This window comes from Nematolebias whitei, chromosome 5 (genome assembly GCF_014905685.2).
Source record: "Nematolebias whitei isolate Nwh7 chromosome 5, NemWhi1, whole genome shotgun sequence".
Classification (NCBI taxonomy): domain Eukaryota; kingdom Metazoa; phylum Chordata; class Actinopteri; order Cyprinodontiformes; family Rivulidae; genus Nematolebias; species Nematolebias whitei.
Window position 1 is genome coordinate 22,767,802 of NC_056502.1, and position 21,813 is coordinate 22,789,614.

Below are 21,813 nucleotides of genomic sequence, written 5' to 3' on the forward strand. Positions count from 1 at the left end.
AAGTCTTGCATATTTCAGCAAAATTACAATATAATAAATAAATAAATACTCAGCCACACACTAGATCCATTACAACATGGCTTCATAGTAAGAGTGCAGGTGCTGAACTGGCCTGCCTTTGGTCCAGACCGCTCACCAGTTGAAAATATTTGGCGCACCATGAAACCAAAAAGCTGCAAAAGAAAATGATGGAGGGCTGCTGAAGAGCTAGAATCAGACATGAGGATAACACTCCCTTCCAAACAGTCCAGCAGATGGTTTCTTCAATGTTTCGAGTTTTACATACTGTTGTTAAAAGAAGTGGGATACTTCACAGGAATAAACTTAGCCCTATTTAATTTTGAGATTTTTTTTTTGTGTGCGTGTGATTTTTCATATTTCGAGATGTGTTCCTGCCATCAAATTCAAAATTAACTGTTTTTACTGTATTCAAAAATGGTACAGTTTCTTACTTTCATCATTGATATATTTAATATGTTCCAGTGGTAATAAAATATGTGTTCATGAGATTTGTAAATTGTTGTATTCTGTTTTTATTTACGCTCTACACAACATTCCAACTGTTTTGGAATTGGGGTTGTGGTTTCCTCTTGCATTCAAGCAATTCAGATGTGCAAATAAATGCTGGGTAATGTCAACAAAACCCCTTTTTCAAATCCCACAGGAAAGAGGTGCACTCGTCTTTCCAAGAGTGACATTAGAGTTCAGATAGTTCACAGCGATCACAACGCCACACGAGGCAACGACGACGAGGAGGACGTCAAAGAGCCAATGGTAGGTCTATTTTTTTCTTACTTTCTCTCCTACACATGTATCAAACATCTCTGGTGGAGGGAGGCAGAGAGGGGGAGCGCTAACATTAAAATTGCAGCAGAACACTCAGACTTACTTTTGTTTTGACTCAAGTGAGGTCTTGTTCAACCTTGTAATGCTTCAGAAATGTGTGGTTTTCCCCTCAGGCTCCTAACAGCAGCGAGTCTCCAGGGACTTCGCGCACAGAACACAGCGACCTCTTAGAGGAGGAGGACGACGAACGATCGGACATCAAGGTGAAAACACTTGAAAAAGAGTTGCAAGTGGATGTTTCTTTTACTAAAAGATATTTGCATATGAAATGTTAGGATGATTTTAAGTTATGGTTGAATTATTTTTCGGTCTTTCTACACAGGATCCAACCAATGGGTACTACAATGTTCGTGGCCATGACGATCGTCACATCCGGAACAGTGGATTCTCTGAGTATGCGCCCAATACTCGCCCGGTCTACACTCCATCGCAGCTGCCCTCCCCCAGCCCTGTGTATGGTCAGCAGGGCACCCAGCCTCGGATCTACGAATTCAACCATCGCTACGCAACCAACACAGTTAGCAGATCCTCATATGAGCAGCAGCAGCAGCAAGCGGCCCAGCAGCAACCCACACAACCAGCCAGTATATATCCCACAGATCCTCTTTACAGTGGTTCAGCATACCTGCCTGCTACCTACGGCCGTGCCTTCACCAGCTATGTTAAGCCTGCATCCTATGAGAAAGTGGACGCCTATGACCAATCGGACCAAGCTAGTAAGGTGTCTAGCTCGTCTCGCTTTTCTTACGCTTCCTCACAAGTGTCCTCGCAGCAGTCCGACTATGGCCGGCCCTCACAACGCATGCAGACTCATGTCTAAACAGACAGTACATGAAAAATAAAAATAAAATTAAGAGTTACGCACGCCATGCTGATGCGCGGCTGAACTAACATTACCAGAGACATTGTTTGCTGGGACAATCCTGCAAGGTTTAATCTGGACTGAATTTGCAGGATTTAGTGAGTTTTTGGTTTTCTGGAACCAACCTATGATAAAAGCTGGTATGTACGACAACGCTACTGAGAGAACTCCTTCGATGAATAATCCAGCAGACCAGTTAGACTCCGCCGCTCGAACCTGCAGAGATGCTCTCTGAGTGCAACCGGAGGAAGCTGTGTGTCTTACAGTTTGGATGACCTTTTATTCTGCATTCCAGCATTTACTTTAACACTAAATGTGGAAAAAAAAAGACCTCTTGGATACATTGAAAGAAAATACCATAAACTGAGACATATTTGAGGAACAAAAACAACTATTAGGACAGCATTTTTTTGGTCTGTCATTTGGTGTCTTGTTGGCATGCAAAAGGAATTCTAAGCACATTTGTGTCTGTCATCAACAAAAGACTGAGCTATTCACAGAAACAAGCATAAACTATTCTGCACAACAGGCTAGTTGTACCAACCAACGAGCGCTGCAGGAACCGTACTGTATGAAGAGGAATCTCAAGTTGGAAAACATCTGGACAGAGCCATTTCCTGGAGCGTATTGGGATAATAATCATTATCATCATAAGTGTTTTGGATACAGAAGAGGTGCTTTTAAGTGGCTAAAAACAAAGAGATGTAAAGAGAATGTGTATTTCAGCCTTCTTTTAAATGGAGGACTCTGTTAACTTTACAATGTGCTAGATGGACGCAATTGGGGACAAGAGATTCCAAAGATGGTAACAACTGTGTGGGCAAGAAAAAAAATAGGAGAAAACTGCTTTGCTACTACTTGTGCTGTTTCCTGCTGCGTTTTCTGATTGTAAAATGAAGATGTTAACAGAACAATCAAATGTGGCGTTGTTGGAGGGACAGGGAAACTGTTGCCAATCCTGAATTTGACGTAAACTTGAATTTGGTGTCAACTTCAGCAGGTCATGGTGGCGTTTTCGAGGCAGTTCTAATGTGGACCACTCTCTCTAAAGTTTTACAACTCAATCAATTGTCTCAATGTTTACAAAAACAGTACTACCCCGAAAACACTGAGTATCTGTACAAATGGCTGAGCCCATACTTTCTCTCTGTTGCATGCAAACGGTGTGTCTTGTGACAAGTTTTTCAGCGTTTTCCCCATTCATCTACGTTTCGCATTTGAGATGTCGGGTTTCTGTACCCGATCCATTCCACGACTTGGATGTTTTCGTATTGACGACTTGTACTGCCATTTGTCTATTTCTACGAGCTAGTGCCAGGCAGCCTAACGAGAAGACAAACGCCGCTTGAAGGGAGGAGGCAAACATCATCGCTTTGTCTTTTTATTTTTATATTTTCTACAAGCCTTAAAGTACAGCGTGTAAGCTGATCTATTGTAAAGTATCTTTATATACATATCTGTATCTACTTTGGTTGATTTGACTCCACAGATGTTCTTGTCAAAGTTGTTCATCAATCGTTGAATGCAGTTATGCTTTTCATTTTCTTTCCGGAACACGACTAATTGCCATTTATTTGTTCATTCTTATGATTATGTATTAAGAATTTTATTTGCAAGAAATGAGCTATTGTTGCTTGTACCTTTGTACACATATTTATATTTAAATAAAACCATTTCAGATAAAAATTGAAGACTTAGCATTTCTCAAATGCATGTTGCCTGCCAACTTTCGCGCTAGGGTTTTACACTTAATGTTAAAATTGCCATTTTGGTCAAATTTTTAAAATAATTTTGCGATCCAATGCAACATAGTTCCTTCCATCTAATAGACCATATTAGAAATTACTTTCATCAACTATACTATACAAAATTTTAGCTAAATTTCTGTATACAGTAGTCCCTCGTTTATTGGGGGGGTTACGTTCCAGACCCCACCACAATAAGTGAAAATCCTTGAAGTAGAAACGTTATATTTATTTTAGTATTTATATATATTTTAAGGCTTTATAAACACTTCCCCCAATCTTGCCATGTTCTAAACTCTTAAACCCACGTCATTTTAACAACATATGTAAGTACTGTGTATGTAGCTACTAAATTTTACTTACCAGCTAGGCAGAACATCAATGGCTCGGTTACGTTCTTACTCCATTCCAGTCCAACTCCATTCCATTTCTGCAGCAGTACCCTTTAGCAACGAAGCCAACAATCAATGTTCTAAACTCTTAAACCTACTAATTTTAAAAACAGACTTATATATAGCTAGAAAATTGTACTTAGCGCATCCCTGCTTGGAGGTTCTCATGGGCTGGTTGAAAGAGATGAAAAAATAAAGTCCTGATAGGCTCCAGAGAGCGTGCCGGACCTTCAGCAGCGTGCGACCCTCTCAGAAGTCCTCACGGGCCGGCTATCAGCTCTCAAGATTCACGATGGGTCTGGAGGTCTGGTTTTGGTTCGGTTCTGTGGGTTCCGTGTGGCACTTTGCATCTGCTGGGCGCCAAAGTCACTGTAATAAGCGCCAAACTTTTTCCGATCAGATCAAAACTTCCCTCTACGCATTTCAACAGAAGGCAATGGGGCTTCTGGGCAGAGCACTGTTGGCTTCTGGGAAATGTAGTCATTATGTGCAGGGATACAGTGTAGGCATATTGCAAGAAAACTACAAATTGGCAGCTCCTGTCCGTAATATTTTATTTTTTCGTTAACTTTTTACTCCTGTACAGTCCCAGTCATGTGAGTAATATTAGAGTTGACAATCATGTGTCCTGTTGTTCAATCTTACTATGAAAAACCGCGAGAGCGAGCCCGCAAAAATCGAACCGCGAAGTAGAGGGACTAATGTAGCTGTGTTATTGCCATTTTTGCATTTGCAACATCAGTTAGCTGTGGCAGCCATCTTATATTGGATAGTAAATCTGTTATGGATGTACATCCAATGATGACTTTTGAGTTTGATTAAAATCCATTCAGCTGTTCATCAGATATTTATCGAACATGACAGAAAAATCAAGACCCACACACCGATGGGAAGAAACATAATTGCCCACCTTAGCTGAAGTTGACTCTGGTGAATCATAGCAAGTTATCAGTCACTCACTGAGTTTCAAGTGACAAACAAAGCTTCCCATGAAGGAAAAGTGATGAATACATAAATTAGCAGCTCTGTCGGTGTTGATTTTCCTATTCCCCCACTGGTGTTGTGTTTAATGAAGACAGATGAGACAGTAGAACCCCCACTGTACGTGTCTCCTCCTCGAGTCAACATGCCCATTTGGAAGGGTAATAAGACGGAGTTGTGACAAAGGAAAGTATTATTTGGTGATACGAGCTTGTCTTGTCACCGCCGGTCCCCAGGTGTGCTTGCTGCTCACCACCAGAGAGAACTACATTATTACAATTCTACTGAGAGCAAAGGACAAGGCGTCCCAACACATGCATTCATTACGCACAACAAAACGAGACCCCATCAAAGAGAAACAGGTGATTTAATTAGGTCCTGAACAATTTCATAACGGTGTTATTCATTTGTATAAAAACAGATAAAACAGCAAATAAAAGAAATAAAAGGTCTAATATTCAAATCACAGCCTGCACCATTTAAAAAAATGTTTTAAAAGCTGTGGCTTCTCCAACCAATTCTGGTAAGAAGAACACATTTACACTTCCATAGTTTGTCGTTTCCATAATTTTGCATTTTCCGCAGAAACTCATAAAAAAAGGTAACCTGAGAGATATCCTCAATGATTTTATTTTCCACCCTTCAATAAATAACACGTGAAGTTTTTGAGAGCTCATCCAGGACCAAACTGTTCCCGAATGGAGCAAACACAAAAAAGTTGATTAAATTAGTTTGAGACTCCGGAGAACAAACGCAAAAGGCTCAACAGCCACCGATTGGTTTGAACTCTCAGGTGTCTGTGGCTTGAGACACGGATCACCCTGAGCTCAAGTGAAGACACGTGCTAAAGCCAGCTGGACCTCCGTCTTATCCTCCACCCCCCCATTTGAATAGAATATTTAGTCAAATTGTGCACAAATCACACAGGGCCAGCACAAGAGTAAGAATAAATAAATAAACACTGATGGGAATCAGTCCAGCCTCATTATTCAACGACTGCACTGGTATTTTTTTGGATGTTTTAGCTTGCCAATTACAAACTGGGTCTACTTTACTGCTGGCCATTTTCCAAAACAAATAATGGGCTTTTAGATTGATTAATGCATCTTCTGCCTTCCAGGCAGCTTTTGGTTTTCATGCATTTCACCAAAATATGAAAATACTTGTTCAAGTATGCCATTTGTCCTATTTAAAAATAAATATATTTTTGGCTCTTTTAGTTTTTGGCATTTATGCTTAAACCTGCCTGAGTGTGAAGATAAGGTGGAAAATTGACTTGAGCAAGAAAATGTGACCATAAAAAAGTTCAGATAAACAAAATAAGGTTTAAAAACAAGCAATTTGAAAAGGAAATTACAATAAAATAAAAAATAAAAAATAAAAGAAAAACTAAAATAATCACATTAAAAGTTGTATAAAACCCATATTAAAAAGTTAAACAATGGGCAATGGGTAAATTATTCTTATAGCTATAGTTCACATTGCTATAAGTGGGGTTCGGTGGAAAGATTATGAACAGTCAATATTTAACCTGTTGTAAATAGCTTTTTGAAAACCATCAGTTTGGAGAAATAGTTTAATTCTGATCCAACTGATGAGTCAACAGCTAGTCTGAGCTTGGGTCAAGACCAAAGTGGATTGTTTCCATCTTAAAACAACTCCGAATCCACCTTTGCATAATATAGTAAAAAAAAAAAAATTAATTAAAACTGTAGTAAAATTTAAAAAATACCATTTACCTTATATGCTATGAAATTTGAGTTGTTTTAAAACATTGCCAATCCCCATTTGTTTTGGCCGTACCGGTACTTGGAAGAGCCGTTAGCTCATCAATACGGTCAGAACTGAGGCTTTATAGAGTAAATAACAAAATGATAATTGTTCACATTTTCTCCACTTATAAAGATCTGAACTACGTCCTATCCTAAGTTGTTTTCAGATTTGAACACATTTTACAATATAATCAACATACACATGGACTGGACAGATGGGGCATAAACTGCAAAAAAAAAAAAAAAAAAGTATTTAAAATCTATACAAAAATATAATATGTGTAACTTGATTTTAGTGTGTGTATTTGATTGAAGGGACTCGTGTGGGTGTTGGCAACCAAATAAAGTGCTCGAGTAAGCTGAGCCCCAAACAGCACGCTCAGTCTGCTGCTAAAAAGAATAAAACTTGGACTGAATAATCTTGAACCAAATCAAAAAGTCCCGTTTTTATTTTTAGCCCTTGGATGTTGCCCGCCCTCAATGTCATCATCATCAAATTCCTGCCTCCTGTTTGATCCAGTCTCTCAGCTTGGTGATGCGCGAGTAGACACCAGGCTTGTTCCGACGTGCGCAGCCCTCACCCCAGCTCACTATGCCAGCCTGGAACCATTTCCCACTTTCCTCGAAGCACACCAGGGGGCCTCCGGAGTCTCCCTGGTGAGCACAGTTGGGTGTGGGGGAAATGGTCATTAGACTGACTTTAGATGTGAGCGTGCTATAATTCCATGGGCGTGAAAACCCATCTATAGCAGCACATTTTCATTCCTTTCCTTTCCTGTAAAACAATGGCGCAATCTCACCTGACACGCATCGACTCCTCCAGCCAAGAAGCCGCTGCAGAGCATCCTGGATGTGACTTGGTTTTCTGTGACCGTATTGCAAACCGTGTCATTGATGATTTTCACCGATGCCTTCTGGAGGGTCATGGCCAATTGTCCTGCAAGAGCACATAGAAAAGGGTCGGTACTTTGATACATCACCTCTCTGTTCATAGCATCAAAGGTGCTAAAGGGCTGGAATAGTGTTAATCAACACAGGTTTACGAAACTTCCCAAGAGTGCCGAAATCTGCTGAATTATGGAAATTCAAGAAGGCATAAGTGAAACAGATAAGAGAAGACGAAGGCGGGATAACTGATCAGAAGACATATGTTATGATGAAAGTGGCAAAATATGGCAAAGACATTAATGCAGAAGAAGATGGCATGATAAAATAAGGAAGAGATGAAGGAAAGGAACTGCCTGCATGGAGGAAAAGATGGAGGACAAATCTCTGAGAAGGATGGGGAAGTAGATTTTTTAACTATGACAAGAAAGAACAAAAAACATCTCACTGGTAATTCCAGACTATCAAAATTAAACAGGTTAAAATTGCAACAATAAACAGCATTAAAACTAAATAGGCTTCATTTATTCTGAGGATTCCTGCTCAGTACCTGCTTCCCGGAGCGCTCCCCATCCCGTGACCCAGCATGACATGCCTGCTGGGAAGACATGGGAGGAAGATGGTAGGCAGATTGGTTGGATGGTGTTGCTAAACACCAGTGGCTCACTGAGCTCCAGAAGTGCAATGTCATAGTCATAGGTCATCTGGCTGTATAACGGGTGGGTGATGATCTTCTTCAATTTACGCTGCTGAGCATCAGAGATCTTGTACTGGTACTGCAAACCACTGTATGTTATCCAGTTAGATGGAATCAGGTTGCTGTAGATGAACAAGATCAAAGGGAAAAGTGTTGATTTGAATCACGCAAGAAACAAATGAACGAATTGAAGCACCATCAAAGTCAATCAGGACTACTACTGCACATTTCATTTAAAGCTACATTTTAAATCACAGTTCAGAGCTTTTGAAGCGTGGTTCTTTGGCAAGATTATGAACAATTAATACCTTATCTGTTGTTGATAGACCTTTGAACATGGGTTTGGAGAAACGGGTTAATTCTGATGAGAATGACAAGCTGATGGCTAGTCTGAGCAGGGCTCAAGTCAAGGTGGATAACTGCAACCTTGAAGGTGATTTCTGAGGTGATGTACAGTCACATCACATCAGTCATAGCACACAGCATAAATATGAAAGAAAGGGCAGAAATCTTTAATGGTTAGCCAAACGCAGGCCCTATTTATATTATAATTTAGGCTATTAAAACAAGCTGGCATGAAAAAATAAAACTACAGTAAACTCAACAATTTTTAGTCAGGTCATCTGGACAGTTTCTTTTTATTTGTGCGCTGAAATGTTTCACCTTCCATCCAGAAGGCTTCATCAGTCAAGGAAACACACAACACAAAACTGATTATTCCCCCAACAGCTTACTCCAAAGTGGAACAAATCACAGTAAACTCAATTTCTCCAAACATAGGTCATTCAAAGCGCTATCTAAAACAGGTAAGATATTAACGGTTTATAACCTTTCATATTCTAGGTTCAAAATTTTGAACTGCCCCTACCAGGGCCTTCAGTTTTATAAGTTTACCAAAATAACTGTGAAAAGTAATTCAAAACAAAACTAGCACATCAAAAAAAAAAGTCAAAGTCAACTTTATTGTCAAAACTGCAATATGTACAGGACATACACAGGATTGAAATGTAGCATGTAGCAATTATTGAAAAAACACCTAAATGTTTAAGTGTTGCCAAATAGTGATTCACTTGTTAACATCCATCCATTCATTCATTATCTTTTACTCGCTTCTTCCATTTTGGGTCACGGGGGTAGCTAGTGCCCATGTCCAGCAATCACTGTGCGAGGGGTGGGGTACACCCTGGACAGGTCTCCAGTCCATCACAGGGACACATAGAGACAAACAAGACAAACAACCATTCACTCTCTCACTCACACCTAGAGACAATTTAGAGTTACCAATCAGCCTAACATGCATGTTTTTGGTCTGTGGGAGGAAACTGGAGCACCTGGAGAAAACCCACGCATGCACGGAGAGAACATGCAAACTCCACCCAGAAAGGCCCCCGGGCTGGGATTTGATCCAGCAACCTTCTCACTGAGAGGCAGCAGCTCTACCAGTTGCGCCACCATGCTGCCCAAGTAGCTAAACATGTCTGCAAAATCTCTAATTACTTATGACACTACTAAAGAAATGTACATTTTTCCTGTAACATGCTTATATCACCAATTCTGAATTTGAATGATCCACTGATGTAAATCATGGTCAAAGCAGCTCATGTGAGCAGCGTGTTTAGAGCACCACCAACAGGAATCTAAGATGAACAAGACACACGAGGCTGAACTGTGAAGCTTTATCACACGTGGTGCATCAAAACTTTAAATTACATTTTCTTCAGGTGCCCCCTTCCTCAGGGGTCACCACAGTGAATTAACTCGCACAAAGACTTGGTTTTTGTTTTTACACCAGATGTCCTTCCTGACACAACCACAGACCACCGAGCTACCACAGCCCTCTGTGTGGCGCAGAGAGCTGGGCACCCAGGGGAGCAGATGGTGGGAATAAGGGCCTTGCTCAAAGGCTCATAGTGAGGCAGAAGAGGGTGGAGGCAGGTGTGAGTGCTTCACCTTTCCCACCCACATTTTGATTGTCGGTCCAGGGAGTTGAACAGGCGATCTTCCAATCACAACTTTATTGAAAAGTTGAATTTATATGGCAAAAATGTATTTTATACTAAATACTCATTACGTTTTGTACGTGTCTGTAAGAGCTGGAGGTCTGGAACTTACTCAGAGGAGTGGGTGACAAAGCAGTGGGAGGCCGAAAGAAGCCAGCGGTCAGAGAGGATGGAGGCGCCGCAAACATGCCCCGCTGTCATGAAGTGAAGGCTGACCTGCCACGGCCACTCCCCAAGTTCAGCATTCTGCCCTCCTACGATGCGATTCAGCTTGTAGGGCCGTGTGCCACAGTCTGTAACTCAGCAGATAGTGCGCTTAAAGAAAGTGGGACGCTGGAGTGAAAAAATGCAAAGTAAGACCGATCAGTGAAATAAATGTGAAAATGAGATTAACTTTTTCTGAGGTGCTCATGACACAAATATTGGCCGTGAGTCTTTGGGATACTAATAAGACACACTGGCATACTGACAAATAAAAAAAAAGAAAAAAGAAAATGAAATGCAGACACGCCCTGAGGCTTAAATGAAGAAAAAAATTAAATTAAAAATTAAAAACTTCAGACATGGCAAGAGCAGTCTTCAAAGAAGAATGAAATAAATAAACAGCCAAAGCCTCCAGGCTTTTTCTTCCTCTCCCTAACAGGCGTGTGGCTCAACCTCACTTCTATAATCTAGTTTGAATGACTGACAAGATTAGGTCCACTTTCAGCTATTTTTTAAAAAACAGGTGAATCTTGTCAGTGCAGAAAAAAAAAAAGATTAATAATTTCTCACCACAGATGGCCTCGTCTGATTTGTCGGCGCAGTCACTGACGCGGTCGCATTCAGCGTTCACCTTGTTGACACATTCACCGCTCGCACACTTGAAGCTAAAGTCGGAGCACAGATCTGGGGCTGTGGAGGTGGTGGGGGGGGGGGGGGGGAGACAGGTTTCAAAGTGAAAACACACATTTAACCAGTAAAATACTGTGCAATCAGCGAGGCTTCAAAGTGAGGCGTGAACGCACAATGCACAGTGATTGAGGAGCAGATTGCATTGATTGGGCGTATTGATTGGGATTAAGGTCTAATATCCCTCTTTATTCACAGACGTGAAAATCAAAAGGAAATGCAATCGTGCCCTCTGTGTGCGTCTGTGACTGGGAGACTGAATCAGGGGGAAACTGATGAAGAGTAAAGGAGAAGAAAATGAAACAAGAAACAAAACAAAAAAAAAAACTGTGCAAAAAGAAAATTACTTTGAGTTTAACAGCTTCGTTAAGCTTACAACCTTTTTGTAATGTTCTGTGTAATGTGATTTTAAAACATTACTCTCATCGAGACTTTCAAGAGGGCACAAGCTGGCTGGGAAAAAAGTATTACCACTCACAGGCTTTACAAGAGGCCTCATCACTTCCGTCCTCGCAGTCTTTCCTGTTGTTGCAGACAACATCTTGAGGGAGGCAAACGCCGTTCCCACAGCGCCACTCGTTTGGATCACAGCCTACAGTCAGTAAAACATATTATGTTTTTGATATCTTTCCTGTTGTGGGTATCTTTTGGTAGTTTTTACCTTTCCAGACACATTCACTCAACACTCTACTACAGCCCTACAAAGTATAGCTGAATAAATCATGTAGAGCCTGATCAGTGCTTTAGATTACAGTAGTCCCTCGCTACTTTGCAATTCGACTTTTGCAGACTTGATCTTTCACGGTTTTTCAACGTAAGATTGTACATGACAAAAAAAAAAAAGAAGAGTGTACACGATACACAATTGTCAACTTTAATATTACTCACGTGACTGGGACAGTACGGTAAAATACTGTAAAAAGTTAAAAAATAAAAAAAATACTTAGGACAGGCGCCACCATTTTGTAGTTTTCTCTCAATAAGCCTATACTGTATCGCCAGTCAAAAGAACTACACTACCCAGAAGCCTACAGTGCTTCCAGCCTCTGCTTTCTGCCAAAATGGAGGGAAAGTTTTGATCCGATTCAAACCTGACCAAAAAGTTTGGTCCTTATTCATAGTGACTATGGCGCTCAGTGGCTGCAGAGAGCCGTACAGAACTGACCGGAAATTGGACCGGGACTACATTACTTCCACCCTCATCGGTCAATCTGAGCGCTGCTTGCTGGCCCATGTGGCCTCTCGAGCAGGGAGGTGTTACTTAGATGTCCGGTGATTTCTCCAGTGCTCACCAGGACTTTTTTCATCCAGATTTCTCTGGATTATTTGGACTCGATCGGGACCATTGTGTGGTTTTGTGCCGGCTATCCGAAGATCCGGCTCTCTCGAAAAGCGTCTTGGTGCTCAGTGGCTGCAGAGAGCCGATCAGAACATGACCAGAACTGGACCAAGGCTGTACTGTGCCCAGATAAAATTTTGCAGTACTGTACAGTACATATACATATGTTGTTAAAATGACATAGGTTTAAGGGTTTAGAACATTGCAATAGTGTGAGAAGGGTTTATAAATCCTTAAAGTGTATATAAATACTCAAATAAATACAGCACTTCTACTTAGCTGTTTTTCACTCATTGTAAAATTATCACTTACGTTTCTGGAGAGTAATTAACCCCCATGATAAATGAGGGACTACTGTACATTCATACACAGATGGGGAACATCAGAGGCTGAAGCAGTTAGCTCCTTAGTCTGGTCAGAACTAAAAAAGCATTTCCCCAGACTGGGGCCATTCAAAGATCTGTCTCCGATGTTTGATCCCCTTTCCACAGAACCTTACTTCAAACAAAACAAACTTTTGATTTCATGCTATCCCAGTTATTGCAAAAATTAGGCTTTGATGGACAAAATTGTTCCTCCAAGTGATGGGAACCCTTACTGCATTGTTTCTCGTCGCTCCCGTCTCCACAGTCGTTGACACGATCACACACCCAGAGCTTTGGTTTGCACAAGCCGTTCGCACAAGAAAACTGGTCGCTGTCACACTCTGTAAAAAAAGAAAAGAAAACCAAAACAGAAATTGTGTCAAACACATAAATAACTTGTACAAACAAGTGCTTTAAAACTTTAATCACTGGTTCAGCCGCATTAGACAGTAATTACAGTCCAGACAGTGAAAAACTGCATATTTAGCAAAAAAAAAAAAAAAACATAATTTCTATGAATAATCAAAGCTCCCTGCATAACATCCTCAGAGTGGTTAATTTAATAAGTGTACTGGAGGGAGTTTAACAAGACAAGTTTTAGTAAGTTGCAGCAGCATTTTTATTAGCACTGAATGATTTCCAAGAGTCTTGTAACATCGCACTGAAAAGTGGATAAGATGTGATCTTACTCATTAAAACCACTGCTTGTCATTTTTATGCTCCTCAGATTTTGTTATCTCAGGACAGATGCAGGGTAAGTGTCTCCCCCCCCCCCCCCCCCCCCCCCCCCCCGCCTCCCCTTCTCTCCCTCTGCTTCCAGCCATTTTGCTGAGCTAAGCTAACCGACTGTTGGCAACGAATCATATGAAAGTGGTATCAGTGTTCTTATCAAACGCTCAGCAAAAACACATAAAAAAAAAAGAAAATTCAAATGGCAAATTTCTTTAAAGAAATAAGAGAAGGGTTTGAAAAAAGATGAGACCAGTTGAGAAGGGGAAGGAAAGGAAAACGTGTTTGGGTCGGCTTACTGCAGTTTGCCTCGTCGCTCATGTCGCCACAGTCGTTCCAGCCGTCACACTGTAGTGATTTAGCGATGCACATGCCAGTCTCACAGGCAAACTTGTCTGGACAAGCTGCTCACAGAACAGAAAAAAAAAGACGGAACAGTAAAGATAATATAGGACAACATCACAGCAAGATCATTACAATTATAAACTCATTTTCATATAATGTGGAACATTAAAAGCAGCATCCTCCTGTCCGACAGCTCAATTCAAACTGATTCGTCAAACTTCTGTTGAGCCCGGATCAAACTCCTCTGTGAGTCATCCTCCTACTACTGTGTGCTTTGGTGACATACCAACAGAGTCACTGTCATGTTGCAGCATTTCATCCATCGTACAAACTGCAGTGAGTGTTGGAGCGAGAAAAATAAAGATTTAACTCACGGTTTTTAGGATCGTAGGCGCTGTACTCTGCACTGAAGCCTTTGTCTGTGAAGGACTCGTCTGAGTGAAAGACCACTTCCAGGACGTTCGAGTCACTGGTCAGAGCCAAATTAGACAGTTCTCCACAATACCTGGGAAACACACACACAAAAACAGTTTTAACACAAGCTGAAGCAGTTGGGGAGAATTTCAATTTGCTGATAAGATAATTAAGATAAAGAACCACAAATAAACCAAGCAAACAAAATAGAAAAAAATAATAGTCAAACTTAAATGAAAAAGTTAAAATTGCCTAATATTTGAGAATATTTTTTTGCTGTATACTGGACAAAGCTAAAATTTTTTAATTTATTCTATATAAATTACAGTAGTCCCTCGCTATTTTGCGATTCGTTCATCGCGGATTCGCTCTATCGTGGTTTTTCAAAATAAGATTGGCCATGACACACAATTGAGTGATTAATGGGTGAGCCACACGATCGACATGATATTTTTATTTAAAATAAATTATTTTAAATTATTTAGCACCTGCTGCACATTTGTGCAGTCCAGAGATGCAGAAAAAGCTTCCTCCTGATGCTTTGTGCAGCCCATACAGGTGCAGGATAAACTTCCTGCTGCAGCTGAACTGATCAGATGTTCACGTGCAGAGTGGAGAAGTGGGCGTGGCCAAAAGCACTAGCAGGTGGCAAAGAGCAGAGGAGGCAGGGAGCTGAAATCATGACATTCTGTGCTCTTTCAGAGCGTTTAGAGTTTAGAAACATTGTTTAGAATATTGCAAGAGTGTGGGAAGAGTTTAAAATGTGTATATATATATATATATATATATATACATATATATATAATTACATATTGGTATAACTATTCCAACTTTGCAGTTTTTCACTTATCACGGGTCTTCAGGATACGGATCCCCCGTGATAAATGAGGGACTACTGTAATTAGCTAAATAGAGCCCTTTGTAATTTCAAATCACTGGAATGCCACTTTAATTGGATATTTGACACTTTATCTGTGCTGTTGATTATCCATGCTGCTGGTTTATTACCCATAAGCTGCTGTATTCATACCCATCTGCTCACAACAGACTCATGTTCAAGCTGCTGTTTAATGCACCGTATTATATTATAATTGTTATTGTATAGATCCTTGTATACTGTTCATTTATACTTTATATATGTTGCTTTTTTGGGTGTAACTGGGACCTTGAGTACACAATTTAGTTCCACCTCATGTCATGCGAATGACAAAGTCTCCTTGAACCGTTTTGTAGTTGTGAACAGGTGTGAAGAAAATTTAACTAAAACTTTTTCATATTATTCAACGTGTTCTGACAAGAACGTTCATAAATTTGTTCTACAAAATGTCAGCAAAGGCCAGTGTTTTACTTTTTTAAAATAAATATAATTTTCTCCATTAATGTTCCAATATTTTTCACCGTGAACTCAGTTTGTGAGTGGACAATGAATTGCTAATGCAACCAACCATGTCCATTGTTTTTAAACATCCACAGCAGTGTGGAGAGGGTTTTAATCAGGTGTTTGGTGAAAACATCCAAATGAAAACTTTATTGAAAGAAACATATCTGTAAATGTTAAACCTTGTCTGCATAAGTGGTATTTTTTGATGGAAGTAACCATAAAAAATTATGCGGCACTGTGGCGCAGTTAGTAGAATGTCTCAGGGAAAAGGCTGCTGGATTGAATCCCGCCCCGGGACCTTTGTGTGTGGAGTTTGCATGTTCTCTCCGTGCATGCGTGGATTTTCTCCGGGTACTTCAGTTTCCTCCCACAGACCAAAAACATGCATGTTAGGCTGACTGGTAACTCTAAATTGTCCCTAGGTGTGAGTGAGAGAGTGAATGTTTATCTCGTTTGTCTCCATGTGTCCCTGTGATGGACTGGAGACCTGTCCACGGTGTACCCCACCTCTGAGTGCCCCCGAAAGGAAGAAGCAGATAAAGATTATGGATGAACTTTTTTTAATTACACCTTTTAACTAATGTATTTCAACTTTTTAAAACGTATTGATTACTTGTCCGTTTAGCACGAGAACAATCTACAAATCCTCTCACCCAGGTTCGGTTTTATGTGTTGGTCTTTGTTTCCTGCACCACCTGCCACTGAAACACATTCACAGAGGAATAAATTATGTCTTACTTGGTATTCATGATTTCCACATAGTCTTTGTGACACCTACGGATGTCAACCCCCGGCTCCTTCATGCGGAACATGCTGAACTTTATCCGGACCTTTAACCCACTACTGACCTGTAGTACAGAAGAACCGGTGACATATTGATAATCGTCTTATTTACCAAGCATGTCCTGTACACACACACCTGTCTTACATGCATCTCATACAAAGGCAAACATACGAGCTTCAATATATCAACAGTGGTCACGAGTGAGCACACACAGGTGCATCCCCCTGCATGTGTGCTACACACAAACAGCTCACTCCGAGCACTGCAGCCCTGCAGCAGTCTGACAGATGAAGATAGAAGAGGTACTGAACAGCTTGGCTTCAATAGTGCCATCTCAGCATTCCTCTCATAGCAGGCTAAGGATTGTGGAGAGAGGGGAAAGTGATGGGGTAAATCAAAGACGAGAGGCAGGAGGAGAAGTGTTGCAAACCTGGATGCTCCACTTGCAGTCTATAGCGGGCGGATAGAAGATGGGGTGAAGCGGTGACGTGAAGTTTCCACTGGATTTAGAGAGGACGCCGCCACACTTTTCAACTGAAATGGATCATTTTAAAATGCAATTCATAATAATAACATAATGCATAACATATCTAACAGGATGAAGTGCAAAGAAAATTTGAATCGTTCGAACGAGCTGCAGGACTCCTATAGCGTATCGATGAAACATGGACGTCAAGTGCTGTGATGCTTATTTACCTTCAGTTTTAGGGATGGCTTTATACTCGGCTTGAAAACCCGGCTTCTGGACATTAGTGTCAGCAATGAAGCTAATCAGCAGGATGTTACCAGATGACATTACCATCAGGGGGTTGGAGGGAGGCCTTTGCCCACATTGTCTGGGTGAAGGGAAAAGGAGGAGTGAAGCAAGCGGATGAACACATCAGACGAATTTCACAAATCAGAAAATAACGTTTTCCTAACTACTTTCAGCATCAAGACCATGAAGAATTGGCTAAATATTTGACATCTTTTATACAGCTGCATTTCTTTTTAGTTGGGCGCATTCAAACACCGACTCATCAAACAAACGTAAACAGGAAGGAAAAAATGATTTTAGAGAAAAATCAATGGATAAACACTCAGCAGAGAAAGCAATAAATAAAGCAGAGAGGTGCCAGCACTTAGGAGAAATTGCTTAGGTGGAATTTCTAAGTCAAATATTAGTTACATTAACAAAAAAAAAAAAAAAAAAAGTTTTATCAATGCTGGTGGCAGAGCTATAAAGGTGGGGAACGATGATGCAAGAGCAGCAATACATCTACCTCCAGTAGGATAATGTCATCATGGAGAATGATTTTCTGCTTCATCAACTTCACGTCACCTTGAATGAAGCCGATTGCTCAATAGCGTTAAAAAAAAAATTTTGTTTTACTTTGTTACATATATTTGTTTGCCATTGGTTTTTGAGTTTCAAACTGCTTGCAGCTACAAATAATGTTGCGTTCAAAAGCTTATAGATTCATTAAAAAATACAAATAAAATAACCTCCCCCAAAGACAAAATGCAATTGCACACAGTGCAGGAGTCCAATTCAAGATGGCACTTTTACCAGAATTGAAAAGAGAGGTCTTTTTGAGTCAACTCAATTTCACCGAGGTCTCTAAAGCTGACAATAAAAGGAAGACACAATGCAAAAGGCAGCAGAGGCATAAAAAAAAGAACAACAACATTGTAATCACAAGTCTAGAGAAACAAATGAAGTGAAACATGTTCCTCCCACATAAAAACAGCTTTTATTCCAGGTAGCTCAGCAACGTTTCAGTCAATTTAAAGTGAATCCTGGAGGTTTCTTTCTCTCTCTGATCTTCTAGGCTAAATTAACGAGACAAATGTTTGTTGAAGGCCATCAAATAAATCTTGCTCTGAATGTTTGAAATAAAATGGGGATATGAATTCCATCGCAAGTTGATGCACTAAAGCAAGATGAGGGAAATCCTCATTGAATTTTTTCTCGTAAAATCTGAGCAGCATATCAAGCTGATAGTTCCGATCTATGGAGTGGGGAGTTTTAGAGTACCATCCTTGATCGTCTTATGAAAAACTAATATCTTACCTGTTGCAGAAATCTCTTTGAATGACCTCAGATTGGAGAGAACTAGTTTAATTTTGACTCAACAGAAGTTAACTTTTCACTTAAAAAACAATAGCGACAGCAACAGCTAGTGGAGGCACTTCTGGAGCAGCCTGCAACATGTCCTGCAATAATATTTTATTTTTGCTGAAGTAACCATCTAGTTTAAAAGCAAGAATCATGTAAAGGTTTAACAACAGAATTTGAATGAATTGCTATGACATTTCTGAAACTATTTTAAGGCAACATCCCACTGAGCTTGGCAGTGCTTGGACTAGCCCTTATCTCATTAGTTGTCAGAAATAAATCCTCTCTCTTTACACTGAGATCAAACTGCCATCTAAAACAGGTAAGATATTAATTTTCGCAACCTTTTTCCACAAACCACAAGTTCAAAAAATCTGATCACACAGATTAAATCATGAGATTAAATGACAAATTAAATTAAGGGGCGGCTGTGGCCGAGTGGTTAGAGCAGTCGTTCTCCAATGCAAGAGATGGAGGTTTGATTCCACCAGCAGTCACATGCCAAAGTGTCCCTGGGCAAGGCACTAAACCCCTCATTGCCTCTGATGTACCGTATGTCCCATTGGTGTATGAATGTGATAAAACACTGATTAGAGTGCTTTATGAATGGGTAAATGAGTAAAGCATTTTGAGTATCTTGATAAGATAGAAAGGTGCTATCTAAGTACAGCCCATTTAAACCTAAAGAAAGCATCTTTCTTTCACTTTCACCATGAACACGCTTCCTAAACCTACTTACTTTGTGATGGTCTGAGACTGATCTGGACTCAAAGAGTCGAAGACGGCGACAAAGTCGTTGGAGCAATCATCTTCAATGTCAAAAGATGGAAAACTGACAGAGATGGCGTTCTCCTCCGAGGCTCGGATTTGCCACTGACACCGTGATCCAGAGGGGTAGCCTTTTGGGTAGCCCACGGATGAAAACTTTTGTACTTCCTCAGCAGCTTCCAGATGTAAGAAGCAGTCCTCTGAGAAGGAGAACAACATGGCTTAAAGGGACAAGTAATGTAATATGTAATAATTTCATGTGAATCTGTCTAATTATAACACTAAAAACACACTGTCAAAGAAAAGTGTCAACACAGTGACCGAGTTATTCTGCCCTAATACAAAGATGGCATCTGTGACATGACCAGCACCTGTACAGTACAGGACAGAGTCATTTGTTACAGGCTGGCAGGAGGGTGAGCATCTAGCCAGCTGGAAAATTACAGCCGCGAGTGACTGAAGTGAGACATTGTACTCACCAGCTTGAGGGCTCCTGGCCATACGTGGATCTGTGACTGGAGACAGCGACATGGGGTGGGGTGACAAGGAAACAGGAGGAAAGGTGAGGAAGGGGTCACTAGAGTTAGGAGGCTGATCAAGTTTGATGCATGAGCCTAAAATATTTGGGTTGCACATTTTCTCTTCCTTTTCCCTGCGGTTCAAGGAACTGGTGACGACTCTTTCTGCTCCATCTCACCTTGTCCTACAGCAGCAACTCATGCATCTCGGTCTAACTATCTGGGACAGAAACATCAAATCATACTCGTTGAATTCATTTCAAAGACGACCAAAACCACTAAAGTCACATGGCCGGCGCTTGGCTGACAGCCAGCGTGTCGACAAATGAATCGTGAATGCTGAGAAGACAGAAGGAAGAAAAATGGCTGTCTTGAGGCAGGGCCAGGGCCCGGTTAATATCATTAGAGGATCCAAACAGCATAAAATGTGCAATCTCAGATGCAGCACAAGCTGAGAGGTCTGGCTTATCTGTTATCATCTTATCAGCACAACTCAGAGCAAGCCACTATGCTGTGGATACAAGACAGGCAGAAAATGCTTACAGGACATGACAATGACCTTATTTAGATCAGTTTTCTGAATATGCTCTTTCCTGATTGGATATAATCTATTGAAGCCAGATGTAACAAACATTTTAAACATCTTTCTCACCATTACCTGAGCGCACACACAGAGGGTACTTACGTGAAGCAGTGATTTTCCTAATCTTGACATTATTGAGGCTCATCCTGCTGTCCGGTTCCTGAATGCTCTTCTCCAGTGCGTTCAACACACGCTCCTCTGAGAACTCGGGTACAAGCTCCAGTTCACCGACTGGAATATAGAACTGGGACCAGTAATAGGCATTCACACCTTCACTGGTATTATCAGAGATAGAAAAGAGAAGGACAGAAAACTGTTTATTAACAAGAGATGAAATTCTGCGGCACCGCAGACACTTATATGTGTGTGTATATACCAGTATGTATACTATTTATAGTATACATATATAGTATACATACTGATATCTATATATATATATATATATATATATATATATATATATACATACATACATACACACACACACACACACACAGGTCCTTCTCAAAAAATTAGCATATTGTGATAAAGGTCATTATTTTCCATAATGTAATGATAAAAGTGAAACTTTCATATATTTCAGATTCATTGCACACCAACTGAAATATTTCAGGTCTTTAATTGTTTTAATACTGATGATTATGGCATACAGCTCATGAAAACCCAAAATGCCTGTCCCAAAAAATTAGCATATTTCATCCCACCAATGAAAGACAAGTATTTTTAATACAAAAAACACCAACCTTCAAATAATCATGTTCAGTTATGCACTCAATACTTGGTCGGGAATCCTTTTGCATGAATGACTGCTTCAATGCGGCGTGGCATGGAGGCAATCAGCCTGTGGCACTGCTGAGGTGTTATGGAGGCCCAGGATGCTTCGATAGCGGCCTTAAGCTCATCCAGAGTGTTGGGTCTTGCGTCTCTCAACTTTCTCTTCACAATATCCCACAGGTTCTCTATGGGGTTCAGGTCAGGAGAGTTGGCAGGCCAATTGAGCACAGTAATACCATGGTCAGTAAACCATTTACCAGTGGTTTTGGCACTGTGAGCAGGTGCCAGGTCGTGCTGAAAAATGAAATCTTCATCTCCATAAAGCTTTTCAGCAGATGGAAGCATGAAGTGCTCCAAAATCTCCTGATAGCTAGCTGCATTGACCCTGCGCTTGATAAAACACAGTGGACCAACACCAGCAGATGACATGACACCCCAGTGACTGTGGAAACTTGACACTGGACCTCAAGCAATGTGAATTCTGTGTCTCCTCTCTTCCTCCAGACTCTGGGACCTTGATTTCCAAAGGAAATGCAAAATTTACTGTAATCAGAGAACATAACTTTGGACCACTCAGCAGCAGTCCCAGGCGAGATGCTTCTGACGCAGTCTCTTGTTCAAGAGTGGCTTGACCTGGGGAATGC

General features: G+C 40.7%; 2 protein-coding genes across 2 annotated transcripts in view; one reads left to right on the forward strand and one right to left on the reverse strand.

Moving 5' to 3' along the window:
• Positions 1-1,924, forward strand: part of kirrel3l (kirre like nephrin family adhesion molecule 3, like) — a 51,238-nt gene extending 49,314 nt beyond the window's left edge. Inside the window, exons 13-15 of the mRNA XM_037676356.1 lie at positions 665-774; positions 960-1,049; positions 1,169-1,924. Coding sequence (XP_037532284.1) covers positions 665-774; positions 960-1,049; positions 1,169-1,666 — 698 coding nt within the window. The 3' untranslated portion in view covers positions 1,667-1,924. The remainder of the gene's footprint in view (positions 1-664; positions 775-959; positions 1,050-1,168) is intronic.
• Positions 1,925-6,723: 4,799 nt separating this feature from the next.
• The window catches only part of zmp:0000001114 (suppressor of tumorigenicity 14 protein), a 42,001-nt gene continuing 26,911 nt past the window's right edge, over positions 6,724-21,813 (reverse strand). Inside the window, exons 5-19 of the mRNA XM_037676383.1 lie at positions 20,498-20,670; positions 19,774-19,809; positions 19,266-19,494; positions 17,125-17,264; positions 16,859-16,962; positions 16,383-16,492; positions 14,224-14,354; positions 13,804-13,908; positions 13,009-13,116; positions 11,550-11,663; positions 10,955-11,074; positions 10,293-10,473; positions 8,034-8,302; positions 7,399-7,535; positions 6,724-7,252 (exon numbers count right to left, since the gene is read on the reverse strand). Of these exons, the coding sequence (XP_037532311.1) occupies positions 7,091-7,252; positions 7,399-7,535; positions 8,034-8,302; positions 10,293-10,473; positions 10,955-11,074; positions 11,550-11,663; positions 13,009-13,116; positions 13,804-13,908; positions 14,224-14,354; positions 16,383-16,492; positions 16,859-16,962; positions 17,125-17,264; positions 19,266-19,494; positions 19,774-19,809; positions 20,498-20,670 (2,119 nt within the window). The 3' untranslated portion in view covers positions 6,724-7,090. The remainder of the gene's footprint in view (positions 7,253-7,398; positions 7,536-8,033; positions 8,303-10,292; positions 10,474-10,954; positions 11,075-11,549; positions 11,664-13,008; positions 13,117-13,803; positions 13,909-14,223; positions 14,355-16,382; positions 16,493-16,858; positions 16,963-17,124; positions 17,265-19,265; positions 19,495-19,773; positions 19,810-20,497; positions 20,671-21,813) is intronic.